The sequence below is a fragment of the Pangasianodon hypophthalmus genome, chromosome 30, assembly GCF_027358585.1.
Source record: "Pangasianodon hypophthalmus isolate fPanHyp1 chromosome 30, fPanHyp1.pri, whole genome shotgun sequence".
NCBI classification, from domain to species: Eukaryota; Metazoa; Chordata; class Actinopteri; order Siluriformes; family Pangasiidae; genus Pangasianodon; species Pangasianodon hypophthalmus.
Window position 1 is genome coordinate 2,417,021 of NC_069739.1, and position 15,548 is coordinate 2,432,568.

Genomic DNA, 15,548 nt, shown 5'->3' on the forward strand with positions numbered 1-15,548 from the left:
ACAAACGCTATACTGTGTGAACAATGGACATATGGACAAAGCAAGAGACAGAAATGTTTTTGGATTGTTTGCACGTGTCATTTTAAACCACAAAGGCGCTATGACACCAGTGTGTATTTGGTGGCTTTGTGGTAAAAGCCTTGCCTTAGGCCCATGAGCTTGCTAGTTCAAGTGCAGTTCATTGCTGTACTCAGTTTTTTGGGTGGAGAAATGGCGCTAAAAGGGCAGGTTTTTGTGCTGTCTACAAGTCTGTGCAGTTTACTTAGTTATATGACTGTCACTTATAGGAAGGTGAAAAGGACTATAAAACAGGTCCTTAGTGTGAGATCCTGTGGCTCATGTGGATGAGTGTCACCTCTGGGTTAAGAGGTTGCTGGTTCAAACCCCAGCCAGGACTCCAGGATGTGAACATAGAGGCTTAAGGGGTCAATGGCAGGCAGAAGGTGTGGGATGCCCAGGGGGTGGCAGGGCAATATCTGGGCACTTGCCCTACCCAGGGTTGGGGGTAGAAGGGGTTATGATGCAGGGAGGAAGAGTGTTAACTTAGTTTTACATAATAGGGGGAGCACTGTGAAAACTAAGTTACCACACCCTCTCCAAGCCACCTGAACTCACACCTACCCAGCCCAATCCCTGGTGGGGGAGCTGCCCAGATATTACCATCACACCCTCTAGACCACCTGCACCTTTCCCTCTGTCTGCCACTGATTCCTTTAGCATCTATGTTTACATCCTGGAGTCCTGGCTGGGGTTTGAACCAGCAACCTCTTAACCCAGAGGTGACACTCATCCACATGAGCCACAGGATCTCACACAAGTGAACTCTTATAGTCCTTTTCACCTTCATATTAGTCACTGTCGTATAAGTTCATATAAGTAAAGTGCATAGACTTGAACCAGTTACATCACACACCATCTTGGGTTAATATTTTTACAACACAAAAGCCTGACCTAATATTTTCCATCTAACACACCAAGTAGAGACAAAAGCTGACTTCAAACCAGCACCTACTGAGTCCAGAGACAAGGTGTTTACCACAAAGCCACCAAATCCCCTCGCAAACACAGTGGTGTCATAGCGCCTTTGTGCTTCAAAATGACACCCTCCAAAAAAAAAAAAATATATGTAGAACATAATATTGTGGGTATATATATTTGCCTCCTGCTTTAGTAACATCCTTAGTTTTACATTCTGTTCAAGCCTCATGTACAGTAATGGCCTAACGGAAAAGATGAACGGAACAGTGCAGAGGTGCAATTATTATTATTATTGATGTGGGAAACTAAGACAAAATATTGTTTTAACAGAATACATGTGTTACACGTAATTAGAATTTTTTTATGGTTTACAAGGAACCTGATGAGTGAAAACTCAGGGCCCTGGAGAAACTGGCAAACAATAAACCCAACACATGGATCAGTATCAGATTAGAAAATGAGATTTATTTATGTATAATTCTTATTACTTCTATTATTACAAATACACATCATATATACTTTATATAAGCTATTATTTAAAATAAAAATAATATTAAGATCAACAACAACAATAATAATAGTTAATATTATTTTAATAATATATTTTATACATGTAGCACCCCCTGGCCTCCTAGGATTTACTTCTCCTAAGTTCTGTTAGGGTGGAGCCCCGGGTTCAGGTAATGTGTCTCTCAATGAAAATATTAAAGTCATTACTCCCCTTTCATTTTTAACATTTCCTTTTTAATTATTGTAAAATGACTAATCCATTTTAATGAATACATTTAAATGAGTGTGTTTTTGTGCAGATGGATTGTGTGCTAGTCAGACAGATGACTGAGCAACAATGTGGCAATGTGCAGGAATTTTACATAAAACACTACACACTTTATTTTGGATCACACAATCTCACAGATGTAGAACCAAACAAACAGTAGATCCTAAACCCAGCGTATAGAGGCTGAGTGAATGTGGTGTGGACTCTGTGGAGGAGCTTCATCGTGTCAGAGACGCTGTAGAAGGACAGAGTTCCTGCACTGTGATCCACATACACTCCTATTCTGGAGGATGATGGAACTCTGAGTTTAGTCTCAATGTTGTTGTGATAGAAACAAAGAGAAGAAGAAGAAGAAGAAGAAGAAGAACACTCCAGACTCCAGGACTGATTGTTGCGTCCAAACTTGCACTCATCACCCCGTCCTTTCCTGCTGATGTCTTTATATGAGACTGATATGAACACATCATCACTGCTCCTCTCCACCTCCCAGTAACAGCGTCCACACACACTCTCCTTACACAACACCTGCCAGATAGAGTCAAATCTCTCTGGATGATCGGAGTACTGCTGCTCTCTCTCACTGTATCTCACCGCTCTGTTGTTCTCAGACAGAATGAGTTTACGATGTGCCGTGTTGGGATCCAGAGTGAGATAACAGAAATCTGAAATAAAAGAGAAAAACAAACTGAACATGGCATGTTTTATTAAAAGTGTAAGCGCTAAGCATATAGCCAATGCAATAATTTGCTTTTTAAATATTTAACCGGATTTTTTGCCATCCTTTTACAAATACAAAGAAGCGTACCCGGAAGTGCTAATGGACTACATTTCCCATGAGGAGGTCACCTCCGCCATTACTAATTTACATTTTAGAAAGAACCAATGTGAGTTTAACAGAAGACGAACGTGACATACAAGGTAAGCGTGTTATTTTTTTTTGCAGCTTTGTTATTAGTTTCTGGTTACAAAAATAAGAATTCTTCTTCTTCTTTCGGCTTTTTCCTTCAGGGGTCGCCACAGCGAATCATCACTCTCCACCTATCTCTATCTTCTGCATCCTCAACACTTGCACCCACTAGCTTCATATCCTCATTTATTACCTCCATATACCTCCTCTTTGGCCTTCCTCTTTGCCTCCTGCCTGGCAGCTCCATGCCCAACATTCTCCTACCAGTATACTCACTCTCCCTCCTCTGAACATGTCCAAACCATCTTAATCTGGCCTCCCTAACTTTGTCCCCCAAACGTCCAACATGAGCTGTTCCCCTGATGTACTCGTTCCTAATCATGTCCAACTTTGTCACTCCCAAAGAGAACCTCAACATCTTCAGCCCTGCTACCTCTAGCTCTGACTCCTGTCACAGCGACACTGTCTCTAAACCATACAGCATGGCCGGTCTCACCACTGTCTTGTATACCTTCCCCTTGATTCTCACTGATATTTTTCTATCACACAGAACTCCCGACACCTTTCTCCACCCATTCCAACCTGCCTGCACTCGCTTCTTTACCTCTTTCCCACACTCTCCATTACTCTGGACTGTTGACCCCAAGTACTTAAACTCCTGTACCTTCTTCACCTCTTCACCCTGTAATCTTACTGTTCCACTTCCCTCCCTTTCATTCACACACATGTACTCAGTCTTACTACGACTGACTTTCATTCCTCTTCTCTCCAGCGCAAACCTCAACCTCTCCAGGTTTTCCTCCACCTGCTCCCTGCTCTCACTACAGAATTAAATAAGAAACGTGTGCAGAAAGTTTGAGAAGTTAGTGTAGCAGCTGGCTGGATAACTGTGGTGCACTAATACTGTCCTCCTAATGAGAGGAAATGCACAGTCAGATTATCAAAGTGTTCTAGTAATGGAAGGAAGGTTTGATTAGAGGAAAATAAATGCTTTTTATCTGTGTAGCAGAAGATGGTGATGCAGTACAGCATACAGTCAATACCACTGACAGAGCATGTGTGTTTGAAGCTAAACACATAAACCCCTCTACAGGTAAGACTGTGCCTTATAGCATTTCTAATTTCATTGCCTCATGTTGGTGCATGAGAACAGTAATGACATCAATAACTCCACATGACGTATTGTTGCTCTTTCCTGGATGCTCTCTCTGCATTTAGTAAAGACAGCTGAGTCTGACAGCAGCCATATCTAATGCAGTGAGATCAGTGTAGTGGCGCAGTGACAAAGTTAGAGTGATGCTTACCGATTCACATGAGTCACATGACCAGTCCCGGGATGGAAACCTGGTGCTTCTTGCACCCTGTGCATCTTTTCAACATGCGGCACAAAGACCTTTTTTTTTTTTTTTTTTGGTAATCACTACTGTGCTAGAGGTTCTTTACACTCACCGTCCACTTTAATAGGAACACCTGTACACCTGCTCATTTATGCAGTTATCCAAACAGCCAATCATGTGGCAGCAGCATAATGCATAAAATCATGCAGATCCAGGTCAAGAGCTTCAGTTAATGTTCACATCAAACATCAGAATCAGGAAAAACTCAGTGTTTTTATTTTTCACACCATTATGTGTAAACTCTACAGACTGTTGTGTGTGAAAATACCAGGAGATCAGCAGTTTCTGAAATACTCACACCAGCCCATCTGGCACCAACAACCATGCCACGGTTAAAGTCACAGAGATCACACTTTTTCTTCATGCTGATGCATCACCAAATCATGATATATTTCTTTAAAATAATCTCTGTGTCACTTTGTTTGTACATTAGCCTCGTAGCTCCAGTACCAAACTAAAGAAGCAAATGTCAGATACTATACATAATATAATGTATGATTGACTACCTTTGGAGTAAAGAGAACTTTGTGTACATTTGATTATACAAACCCTTATTAATTAATAATGATTAATGATTAATTGTTTTATTATTTATGTTTAACTTGTATGTAGCACCTTGGTCCTGCGAGACACGACATTTATCGTTCCACTATATGTCCACACATGTAGCAGAATGACAATAAAGCTCGACTTGACTTGAATGAATGAGCATTTGGGTTTTGTAATGCACAGCTTTAAAAAGTCAGTATAGTTTGCAATATGGCAAGTAAAAGGAAAAGAAATTGTCAATTTTGGTATTTCTAATATAGCACAATTTATCATTTTTTTGATGTTTTTGAGAACATTAAAAGTGTCAGAGTTATTAATTCCATTTGCTATCATCTACCAACAAACTACAATGAATAGAAAATGTAATGCAGAAACATCCAAAATAATAATAAAAGCTGTTGTATGCCTACAGTTGCTTATAATTTAAATAAAATACAAAAAATCTGTTTAACATGCCTGTTTCTAAGGTAAGTGTTTGCAGGTTAAAATGATGTCTGTTTCTGCTTTTATATGCATACCTGCTGTAACATTTGCTATTCAGTAAGCCAGTAAAAGTTGTTTAGAAGGTAAACATCATTCTGGATTAATAATTTTGTTAGCATCAATGGAAACAATATTGTTTCTTATTACATAAAGTGCTTTTGGTCCCCACAAGTACCGAAAACAGCTGGTGTGTGTGAGGGTGGACCTCACATATAATAAATACTGGAAATAGGTCCTACAAGTGACCACTGTGTTAGGCCAGAACTTTATGTCGGATTGGGAATTTGCAATGAGATTATGATTTACTGATATTTTCTTTTTGGCCGCACCTGATTTTTTTCAAGTCTGTTGGACCTTTGGAAAGGGGGGTCCCCACAAGGTATAAATACAGGTATAGGTGTGAGTGTGTGTTTTAGACGTACATTTCAGAAAATCTTCTCTGCTCTCTGGTAGTAAAATGATCTGAACTGCTGCAGCTGTGGAAAGAAAAATGGAAATGAAGACAAAAAGCATCATCAGGTTGCGTAAAAGACGGAAACAGTTTAAAGTGATACAGTCAGTTTATTCGTTTTAAATCAGTATTTTAGTTAAAAGTGTCAGGTAAGTAAACTGTCTGCAAAAAGAACGCAGGAGCTTTGCTAAGAAATAACACTTCACAGAGCGAGTAACGACGTCCATCATTGTGTTTCTCCAGCAGGAACAGCTCCTCTTACCATGTGGAGGGATTTTGTTGAATTCCTCCTCATAGAATTCCTCGAGTCTCTTCTTCAGATCTGAGAGAGAATTTCTCACTCCATCAAATGAGAGATGTTGATGGACAGTGATGCTGGATGTGTGAAAATCTGATCTTTTAAGTGTGGGAGACTGACGTCCAGAAGCTAAAGCCTACAGAAAGCAAATTAAATTTAAAACAGCATGTGTAAGCAAGGTTTTCCTGCAGTTACATTTATACAAAAGAAAAAGGATTTTGTAGCACACTGTTGCGTCTGTCAGTTTCAGTGCTTTAGCAGAATTCATGATTTTTAAAAAAAAATCATGTTTACATCCATCATTGTTCTGTCACTACATTACCCAGCATGCATTACACAAATACATCATATAATCATTATGACTCTTCCTTATGATCTATCAGTTTTTAATGTCGTAGCCATAGATTTAGGAAAACAGTAGATACATTAGTCAGTGTTGGTGGCTACTGTGATCCTTCATTGCTCAACTGTCACGATAAACACATCAGACAAATGAAGTCATAGCTATTCGATCTCAAATCCACAAACTAATATTACTGAACTTAGCTAAGAACTGAAGCCGAGTTAAAGAGAAGCTAAACAGCACTAAACAATAACAAACAGTAATAAACTGTGAAGTCACCTGATCTCAGGATAACACCAGACACACTTGTGATGTCAGACAGGGACATTTATTGTTGCTTTAATGAGAGGTGTTTTAGACAGTGTGTGAGGAACAGCTGGCTCTGTAAATCAGACAGTGAGTGTTACCTGGAGGAAATGGATGTGATCGTGTGTGTGTGAAAGCTGCTCCAGCTCATTGACTCTCCTCTGAAGATCAGCAATCTCCTGCTCCAGTTGCTCCAGGAGTCGTTCAGCTCGACTCAGTTCTGCCTTCTCCTGAGCTCTGATCAGCTCCGTCACCTCCGAGCGCTTTTTCTCCATGGAGCTGATCAGCTCAGTAAAGATCCTCTCACTGTCCTCCACTGCTGTCTGTGCACTGAGCTGTTAGGAGACACACACACAAGATTTAAAGCTCATCTGTCATTCGCTCTCTTACTGGGACTCTAAATGACTGGTTGTCCATGTTGTGTGTGTTTCTAGGAGTAGCTCTGTCTCTGCTCACTGCCCACCTTTATAGTGTTCACAGCCTGTTTCAGCTCCTGCACCTTCTTCTGCTTCTCCTGGATTCTCTGCTGGGATTTCATCTGCTCCTGCTTTAACTCACTCTGAAGACACATCAGTTATTTTCAGCTCTTTATGAAGTACATTCATCTTTATTAGGTCATACATCACAATACCTAATCACCTGGCAGCACAGTGTTGTAGAATTTCTATATGGTTACTGCATTTTGTAGTGTTACTAGCTAGAAATAACTTCCATGCTGCTTATGATGAGCAGCAAAATAGAGTAAAAATTGAGTTTTTGGCTGGTGGAAAAGGCCAGACTGATTACACTGCACAACAATTTTTTTTTTTAAAAGTTTTGCTTCCTGAAAAGTTTTTGCTGATTGTGACAGGTACCTGGTGGGTATGCACAAATATAGTTTTGGTTTTGCTGCATCAAGTAGGAACTCTGAGAAACAGACAGTTAACTTTTTACCGGCAATAACGTATTTAATCGCGTTTATGTTTCTAATGTGCTATTAAGTTCAACATAATTAAAAGTGTTTTGCTCCTGATTTTCTTTTCCTATGTCCAGTGCATCACGTTGCAGTGTCCAACAGTAATCAGCAAGCATTGACGGATTCCAGTTGCCCTGATATCGTTTTTCCATTGTAGCAATGTCGTGGTGAAACCTTGTTCCTCCGTGTTCGTCACTGACAGCACCGAGGTTTGCAGGGAAGAAGTCCAAGTGTAAGTGGAGGAAATGAATCTTGAGTGACATGTTGCACTTCATTGTTTTGTATGCTTTGAGAAGTTTGTCTACCAGCTTAATGTAATGTGGGGCTCTGTAATTGCCAAGAAAATTGTCAACAATGTATTTAATTTAATGTTTAATTCTGACTGTGTTATCAGATGTGGATCGCCTGAGGAGCACAGTTCAAAATCCGGATCAATGTCACTGCCAGTTCCCTGCATTGCAGTTTCTTCATCTGGTTCGTCTATTCCTCTGGTGGTTTAGGAATTGGAAGACTGTCGTCATGTTAGATTAGGGTATTCAATTGACTTCTTGTTTTTGGCAGAGAAACCAGACACATTAGTCAAACGGAAGTAACAGTCCGCCACATGGTCTTTCTGTTCTCGCCATATCATCAGGACAGCAAACGGCAGTCTTTCGAGTGCCTCTGAGCCAAGCTCTCAGACAGACAGCACATGTCACACAACAAATGTGAGGCACCCATTCCTTGTCTTGACCACCAATTTTACAGCTGAAGTAGAGATGATATGCTTTCTTGACAAGAGCAGTCATTGAGCGTCTCTGATGAACAAGCGTATACTCGCCACAAATATAGCAGAATGTATCACGGCTGTTACGACATTGATGAGACATACTGACCGACACCAATCATCCTGTAAAACGTCTATAACATCTAACTTACTTGTTACAGTGCTACTGAGGCAATGCTATATTCTGAAACAATACGTACACACTATAAGGTCTATATTAATCCAGTGAGCAGCATCTGTGTATGCAAGCCACTTTTATAGCCTGCTGAGACAGTGTCAAGCTGGCTCCGGCCTGCCCAGGCATGCCCGGGCTGCATACTTCCACAGAACAGCTTCCAACCTGGCCTGATTTCATGCCTGGACATGCCCAGACTGCACAAAACATTGTTCATAGGTCTCTTACAGAAACAAAAATTTTTGGACACAAATATAAGAAAAAACATGACAAAACTGAAGATTTCAATGAAACTGTATATGCTGGGCAAATTTGGATGTGATTTTTGTGATCAGGAGCCAAAAATCTATAAGGAACTCCCAACAGTGTTCAAGAAGCAAAAACTTTGTTGTGCAGTGTTACCAAAACAACGGCTGCTAACTTCAGTTTCATTCAAATTATTTGTTTGTATTGTGCTTTTAACAGTAAAAATCATCAAAAAGCAGTTTAACTCTGATACTGAGTGATACCAATGAAGTCCATAAAAAAAGATATAGACATTGTTACACAGTAAATATTCAGTTATGTTTTAACTGTAAATTTTCTGTAGATTTCATGTCATAAGTTTTGTTATGCCAGGATTCTCTGTGCTCTGAGTCCAGTTAGCTAGCAGATGGAAGTTTAGCCCAGTGGATGAATGCTAGATGTGGAGGAACTCTGGCCTCTGTAGATTCTTGGAGTCAGGGCATTGTGTATGTGTTATGGATAGGAGGTGGGGCAGAAGAGTAAAAAATGAAGGATGAAGGTGTGATGGTTCACTGGAACTAAGAGGCCCAAACCTGTTTAAAGGTTTTTTTTTTCAACTGTTGCTACAAAGTGGCAAGCACACAATTGTATAGAATGCCTTTGTATGCTGTAGCATTACAATTTCCCTTCACTAGAACTAAGAGGCCCAAACCTGTTCCAGCATGACAATGTCCCTGTGCACAAAGTGAGCTCCATGAAGACATGGTGTGTGAAGGTTGCAGTGGAAGAACTCGAGTGTCCTGCACAGAGCCCTGACCTCGACCCCACTGAACACCTTTGGGATGAACTGGAATACCAACTGCACCCCAGACCTCCTCACCAACATCAGTGCCTGACCTTACTAATGCTCTTGTATCGGAATGAACACAAATCCCCACAGCCACGCTCCAACATCTAGTGGAAAGCTTCCCAGAAGAGTGGAGCTTATTATAACAGCTTCATTCATGTTTGCTTTACCTCAATTCTCTCTCTCACTCTCTGTCTCTCTCTCTCTCTCTCTCTCTGTGTCTGCTTTCTTGTGCCACGCTCTGTCCCTTCCTGGTCTGACCAGATTATGACTAACACTGAGAAAAGTTTTAACATTATCTTAACCAGAACACAACATTTTAACAAGCTTTTACAAAAGTAAAATTAAAGTTTAAATCCTGTAACTGACTAAAGCAATTAATCCCAACTAAGAAATAAAACTAGGAAGAATTAATTTTGGAAAGCTCTCTCATTCTCACCTGTTTCTCAGCTCTTTCTGCTGCGGCTGTGACGGTGTCGTGACCTTTGTGATTATCCATCGTACACAAATAACAGATGCAGGTTTGATCAGTACGACAGTAGATCTTTAGCACTTCATTGTGTTGAGAGCAGATCTTCTCTTGTAGTTTTGCTGAGGCTTCAATTAATGTGTGTTTTTTCAAAGCAGGACGTTCTAGATGAGGTTTCAGATGACTTTCACAAAATGAAGTCAAACACATCAGACAGGACTTGACTGCTTTGTATTTTCTCCCTGTGCAGAAATCACACTCCACATCTCCAGGTCCAGCGTAACAGTGAGCAGGAGAAGCAGCTTGAAGTTCAGTCTTCTTCAGTTTCTCCACCACTTCAGTCAGCATGTTGTTTCTGCGTAGGACAGGCCTTGGAGTGAAAGTGTCTCTGCACTGAGGACAGCTGTAGACGCCCTTCTGATCCTCCTGATCCCAGCAGCCATTAATACACACCTTACAGAAACTGTGACCACAGGGGATAGTCACTGGATCCTTCAGGAGATCCAGACAGACTGGACAGCTGAACTGATCCAATGAAAATTGATCTGCTGAAATACTGGCTTCTGCCATTTTCCTGAACTCACACACTCTCAGAGAGATCAGTTTTGCTTTCTCTGAAATGAGGAGTTACTTCCTGGTTCTGTTTGTGTGTATGAGAGAGAGAGGAAGAGGAGGATCACATCTGCAGAGAGGTTATGAATCCTCCTCTGTTAACTATTTCATCTCCCTTCAGTGCATAAATATAACCCATGTAGCTACACTTACTAGGATTAATTTCATGAAACACACAGAATGAGTCTTAATTTTCTGGTCTTCTTTGCCTACTGACACCTCAAGCAAAACTTTCAGCCTTGTTGATAAGTTACAGTTGTTACAATTTAACAACTTATTCCTAGTGACATCTTTAAAATTATATTCATCCTGGAAGAATGTTGAAGCCATTTTAAAAGGGAGGAGGATGCAGCTGTCAGGAATTAACTCACACCCCCTGCATTGACACCCCACCACCCTGCAGAGACACACTCACACCTATACGCTAATTCTCACAGAGATCAAACTTAACTCAGTTCTTTATATGTGAGAACACACAGGTATGAAACTAAACTCTAACATTGCTTTTACTTGACTTCTCACCTGTGAACATCCTGAAGTGTCAACTACTTTATCTTTCTCTGCTGCTGCTGCCACTGCTCGCTTACACCAGTGTGTTTTTTCCTCAGAGATTTGTTATTGTCACTCACAGGCACTGCTCATGTGTTTACAGTAGATTTAAATCTTTCTCTCTGTGACTGTGCTATGTCCACTGAATGTTTGAAGTTTGAAATGAAAGACTCCATAGGGCACAAACTGCTCTTTTTATTTATTAATTTATTTATTAACTAATTTCACTTAAACAGTTTTTAACCATTTATTCATTCATTCATTTTCAGTATGCGCTTTATCCTGATCAGGGTCACGGTGGATCTGGAGTCTATCCCAGCAGCACTGGGCACAAGGTGGGAGAACTGACCCTGGATGGGACACTAATCAGTCTCAGGGCACCATTCACACACATTCACTCACACATTCACACCTAGGGGCAATCTAGCATAGCCAATCTGCCTACCTGCATGTTTTTGGACAGGAAGAACATATGAAACTCCTCACATACAGTAAAGCAAGCTCAGGATCGAACCCAAGACCCTGAAGCTGCGAGATGAAGATGGATTTTATGAAGGTTGGAAATGGTTGATTCAGAGGACTTGATTAAAATCTCAAAAAATACAAGTGAAAAAATGCATTTAGAAAAAATATAGAAATCCAACACTCTTCATCTAAAGGGTTTGAACACAAACACAATCCATCTCTTGGTTTCTCCGTCAAAATACACACACTTCTGAACTTCTGTAATTCAAACATTCCCTCCTCATTCTTGTCTATTTCAGGAAGTAACTATCCAGGAAATGCAGAAGAGAATGTAGTGATATTAATTAATCTGCAGCTAGAAAGATAAACGTTTAGATGATAAATGCCACTTTTATGTAACACATCTTAAATAGTTTCATTTCCACATAACAGTGTTAAAAAAAAACGTTAGAGAGTGTGTACTGTTTTACTTTTGTTTGTGTAAAGCTGCTTTGAGACAATGACCTTTGTAAAAAAAAAAAAGCGCTATACAAATAATGAATTGAATTTTCCTTTTATCGTCTGTATATTTTGTACAGAATTATGTACAACTTTGTACCATATGGTTGGCAAAGACATGTTTATCAATGTCGTCCACAAAAAGGATTCTGGCACCAACACCAAAAAACATGGAAACTACATTTCTAACTTATAGATGAACTTGGTTTTATGAGGTTCTATGTGCCAGCACCATATCCGGGGTTGCAGGGAGCCTGGAGCCTATACCAGGAGACTCGGAGACACTCTCCCCTCCCAGGAGACACCTTGGCCAACCCATCACAGGGCACAAACCAACACACTCTCACACACCCATTCAGTCACTGCAGACAATTTAGAGATGCCAGTCAGCCTATAATGCATGTCTTTGGACTGGGGGAGGAAACCGGAGTACCCAAAGCACTGGGAGAACATGCAAACTCTACACACACAGAAGGCAGGAATCAAACTCCCAACCCCAGGACTGGAGGCAAACATACTAATCACTAAACCACCATGCCCAAGGCTTGGTCCTAAGTTTAATTTGATCAGCCATTCAGTGTGTAGTAAAGAGTCAGCACCTGATTCATTTCAAACCTGATTTGGAACAGAGTCTGTCAGGCTTTCTGAGATATACCAGTACAGCTGTATAAAGCTGCAAATGCACTAATCGCTCTATAATCCAGTAAGAGAGTCTTAACATCCAAGATTTAAGGAAATAAACAATAAACACGTGACTAGTTGAACACCAGAAGGTTTAAAATGTAACTGACTGGTGTTAGTTTACTGGTGAGAATGGTGTGAACAGTATTTTCACCAGCAGAGGGCGGAAGTGGGCAGTAGGGGGAAGTTTGGTTTCTTTTTAAAGTCGCATTCTGTGGCTTGTAACTTTCTCTCTGAGTGATCATTTTCCATCTAAATATAGCCGAAATCACAGCACAGCCGATGTCTTTAACTTGTGTGTGTGGTGATTTTGTCAGACGACGTGGCGGTTATAAAATCAGGATTTTAGCAGCGCAGAGCAGCAGCTTGGAAATGGCTTGGAAGTGACTGCTGGTTAACATGTAGTCTTAATGAGCCGCGTTTCACTCACTATTTCAGACTCGTTCCGCTGTCTGACAACAGAAACAGACTGGAGGAATTCTGCACTGAGGAACTGAAAACCTCTCCACATGGTCAGTAAAGACGTGCTGACAAAAATGTTTGATGTGGGTTTTTTCTTAAATTTGTTTTGTTTCATTAATTTATTCTGTTGTCTCCACAGATTCTGCAGTTCAGATGATGTCAACCTCAGAGCCAAAGAGCAGGCAAGATTTTTTGAAATGTATGTCACACATACACAAACACACACACACAACCAGTTATATCTGTGCAACACATACACTTGGTTAATCAACCTCAATATCATACATGCAAGTAACCCTACATTCATTTTAGCAAGTTTCTTGTGTCTTTTGTAGCCATGGCCTGTCAATAAATCAATGACTTGTGAGCTCACACAGACACACTCACACACCCCACCGTTGCAGGCCTGAGACGTTGCTAGCGCTATCTGGGATCTGTCCTCCAACCATGTCCTCCTCCGAATCACACCCGCTCGCTCCCGTCTCTCTCTCTCTCCCTCTCTCTCTCTCTCTCTACTTCTTCCGCCGTTAACCGGAATAACGGACTTTCCGTTCCAACATAAACAAACACGGCAAGTGCCGTCTCGCGTGACACTAAATCTCACAAACTCACTGAAAATACTCAAAATAAACAACTAAATCGATTAAAAAAACACTCATTCCTGCTGAAAACACCCAGCATACAAACAAAATAACAACTTTACGAAAGAGTTCGCTGCTTCACCTGTTCTCCCCTGAATGATAAATCAACCATCCAATAAGAATCCTCCTTCCAGTAGGGAGGCGGGACAATAACTTTTACAGCCAATCAGATAGGAATTGCTTTGCTCACCCATATTTTGCATACAATCATTATAAAAAGAGGTTCTCATTCTTAAAGGGACAGTTCCATATAAACGGAACGTTCATATGCGTGCTATTAAAAACATGTACATAGATACTAATCAAAGCTGTTGTCAATTAGTAATATCTTTAGTAACCCAGATGTACCCAGGGTTGGTGCATGAGAACAGTAATGACACCAATAACACCACATGACATATTGTTGCTCTTTCCTGCATGCTCTCTCTGCATTTAGTAAAGACAGCTGAGTCTGACAGCAGCCATATCTAATGCAGTGAGATCAGTGTAGTGGGGCAGTGACAAAGTTAGAGTGATGCTCACCGATTCACATGACACCTGCTCATTTATGCAGTTATCCAATCAGCCAATCATGTGGCAGCAGCACAATGTATAAAATGCTATAATTTTATATTATATATATATATATATATATATATATATATATATATATATATATATATATATATATATATATATGTGTATGTATGTATAACAATGTATAAGATACAGGTCAAGAGCTTCAGTTAATGTTCACATCAAACATCAGAATCAGGAAAAACTCAGTGTTTTTTGTTTTTCACACCATTCTTGTTGTGTGTGAAAATACCAGGAGATCAGCAGTTTCTGAAATACTCACACCAGCTCATCTGGCACCAACAACCATGCCACAGTTAAAGTCACAGAGATCACACTTTTTTCTTCATTCTGATGTTTGATGTGAACATTAACTGAAGCTCTTGACTTGGATCTGCTTAGAATTTAAGTAAAATACAAAAAATCTGCTTAACATGCCTGTTTCTAAGGTAAGAATTGTGTTCGTTCGTGTTCGTACAATTGATGTCCGTTTCTGCTTTTATATGCATACCTGCTGTTACATTTGCCTTTCAGTAAGCCAATAAAAGTTGTTTAGAAGGTAAACATCATTCTGAATTAATAATTTTGTTAGCATCAATGGGGAAAAAAATTATATCTTATTACTTAAAGTGCATTTGGTCCCCATAAAGAATAAAAAAAAAAGCTGGTGTGTGAGGGTGGACCTCACATATACTAAATACCAGAAACATGTCCTACAAGTAACCACTGTGTGTGTGTGTGTGTGTGTGCAGGCACGTTGGGTGTAGGTGTGTACATGTGTGCGTGCATGTGTGTGTGTGTGTGTGTGTGTGTGTGTGTGTGTGTGTGTGTTTTAGACCTACATTTCAGAAAATCTTCCCTGCTCTGTGACTCTGGTGGTGCAATGATCTGAACTGCTGCAGCTGTGAAGAGAAAAATGGAAATGAAGACAAAAAGCATCATCAGGTTGTGTAAAAGATGGAAACAGTTTAAAGTGATGCAGTCAGTTTATTCATTTTAAATCAGTATTTTAGATAAAAGTGTCAGGTGAGTAAACTGTCTGCAAAAAGCAAGAAATAACACTTCACAGAGTGAGTAAAGATGTCCATCATTGTGTTTCTCCAGCAGGAACAGCTCCTCTTACCATGGAGGGATTTTGTTGAATTCCTCCTCCCAGAA

The 15,548-nt window shown here is 40.2% G+C and overlaps 1 protein-coding gene across 1 annotated transcript; it reads right to left on the reverse strand.

Annotated features, from left to right (window-relative positions):
* Positions 1-1,604: 1,604 nt before the first annotated feature.
* LOC117596555 (E3 ubiquitin/ISG15 ligase TRIM25-like) lies at positions 1,605-14,383 on the reverse strand. Its single transcript, XM_053231703.1, has 6 exons — positions 9,898-14,383; positions 6,954-7,049; positions 6,592-6,825; positions 5,806-5,977; positions 5,515-5,568; positions 1,605-2,418 (listed from the first exon to the last, which is right to left on the reverse strand). The coding sequence occupies exons 1-6, from the start codon at positions 10,495-10,497 to the stop codon at positions 1,868-1,870; spliced, it is 1,707 nt and encodes a 568-aa protein (XP_053087678.1). The 5' UTR covers positions 10,498-14,383; the 3' UTR covers positions 1,605-1,867.
* Positions 14,384-15,548: the final 1,165 nt, after the last annotated feature.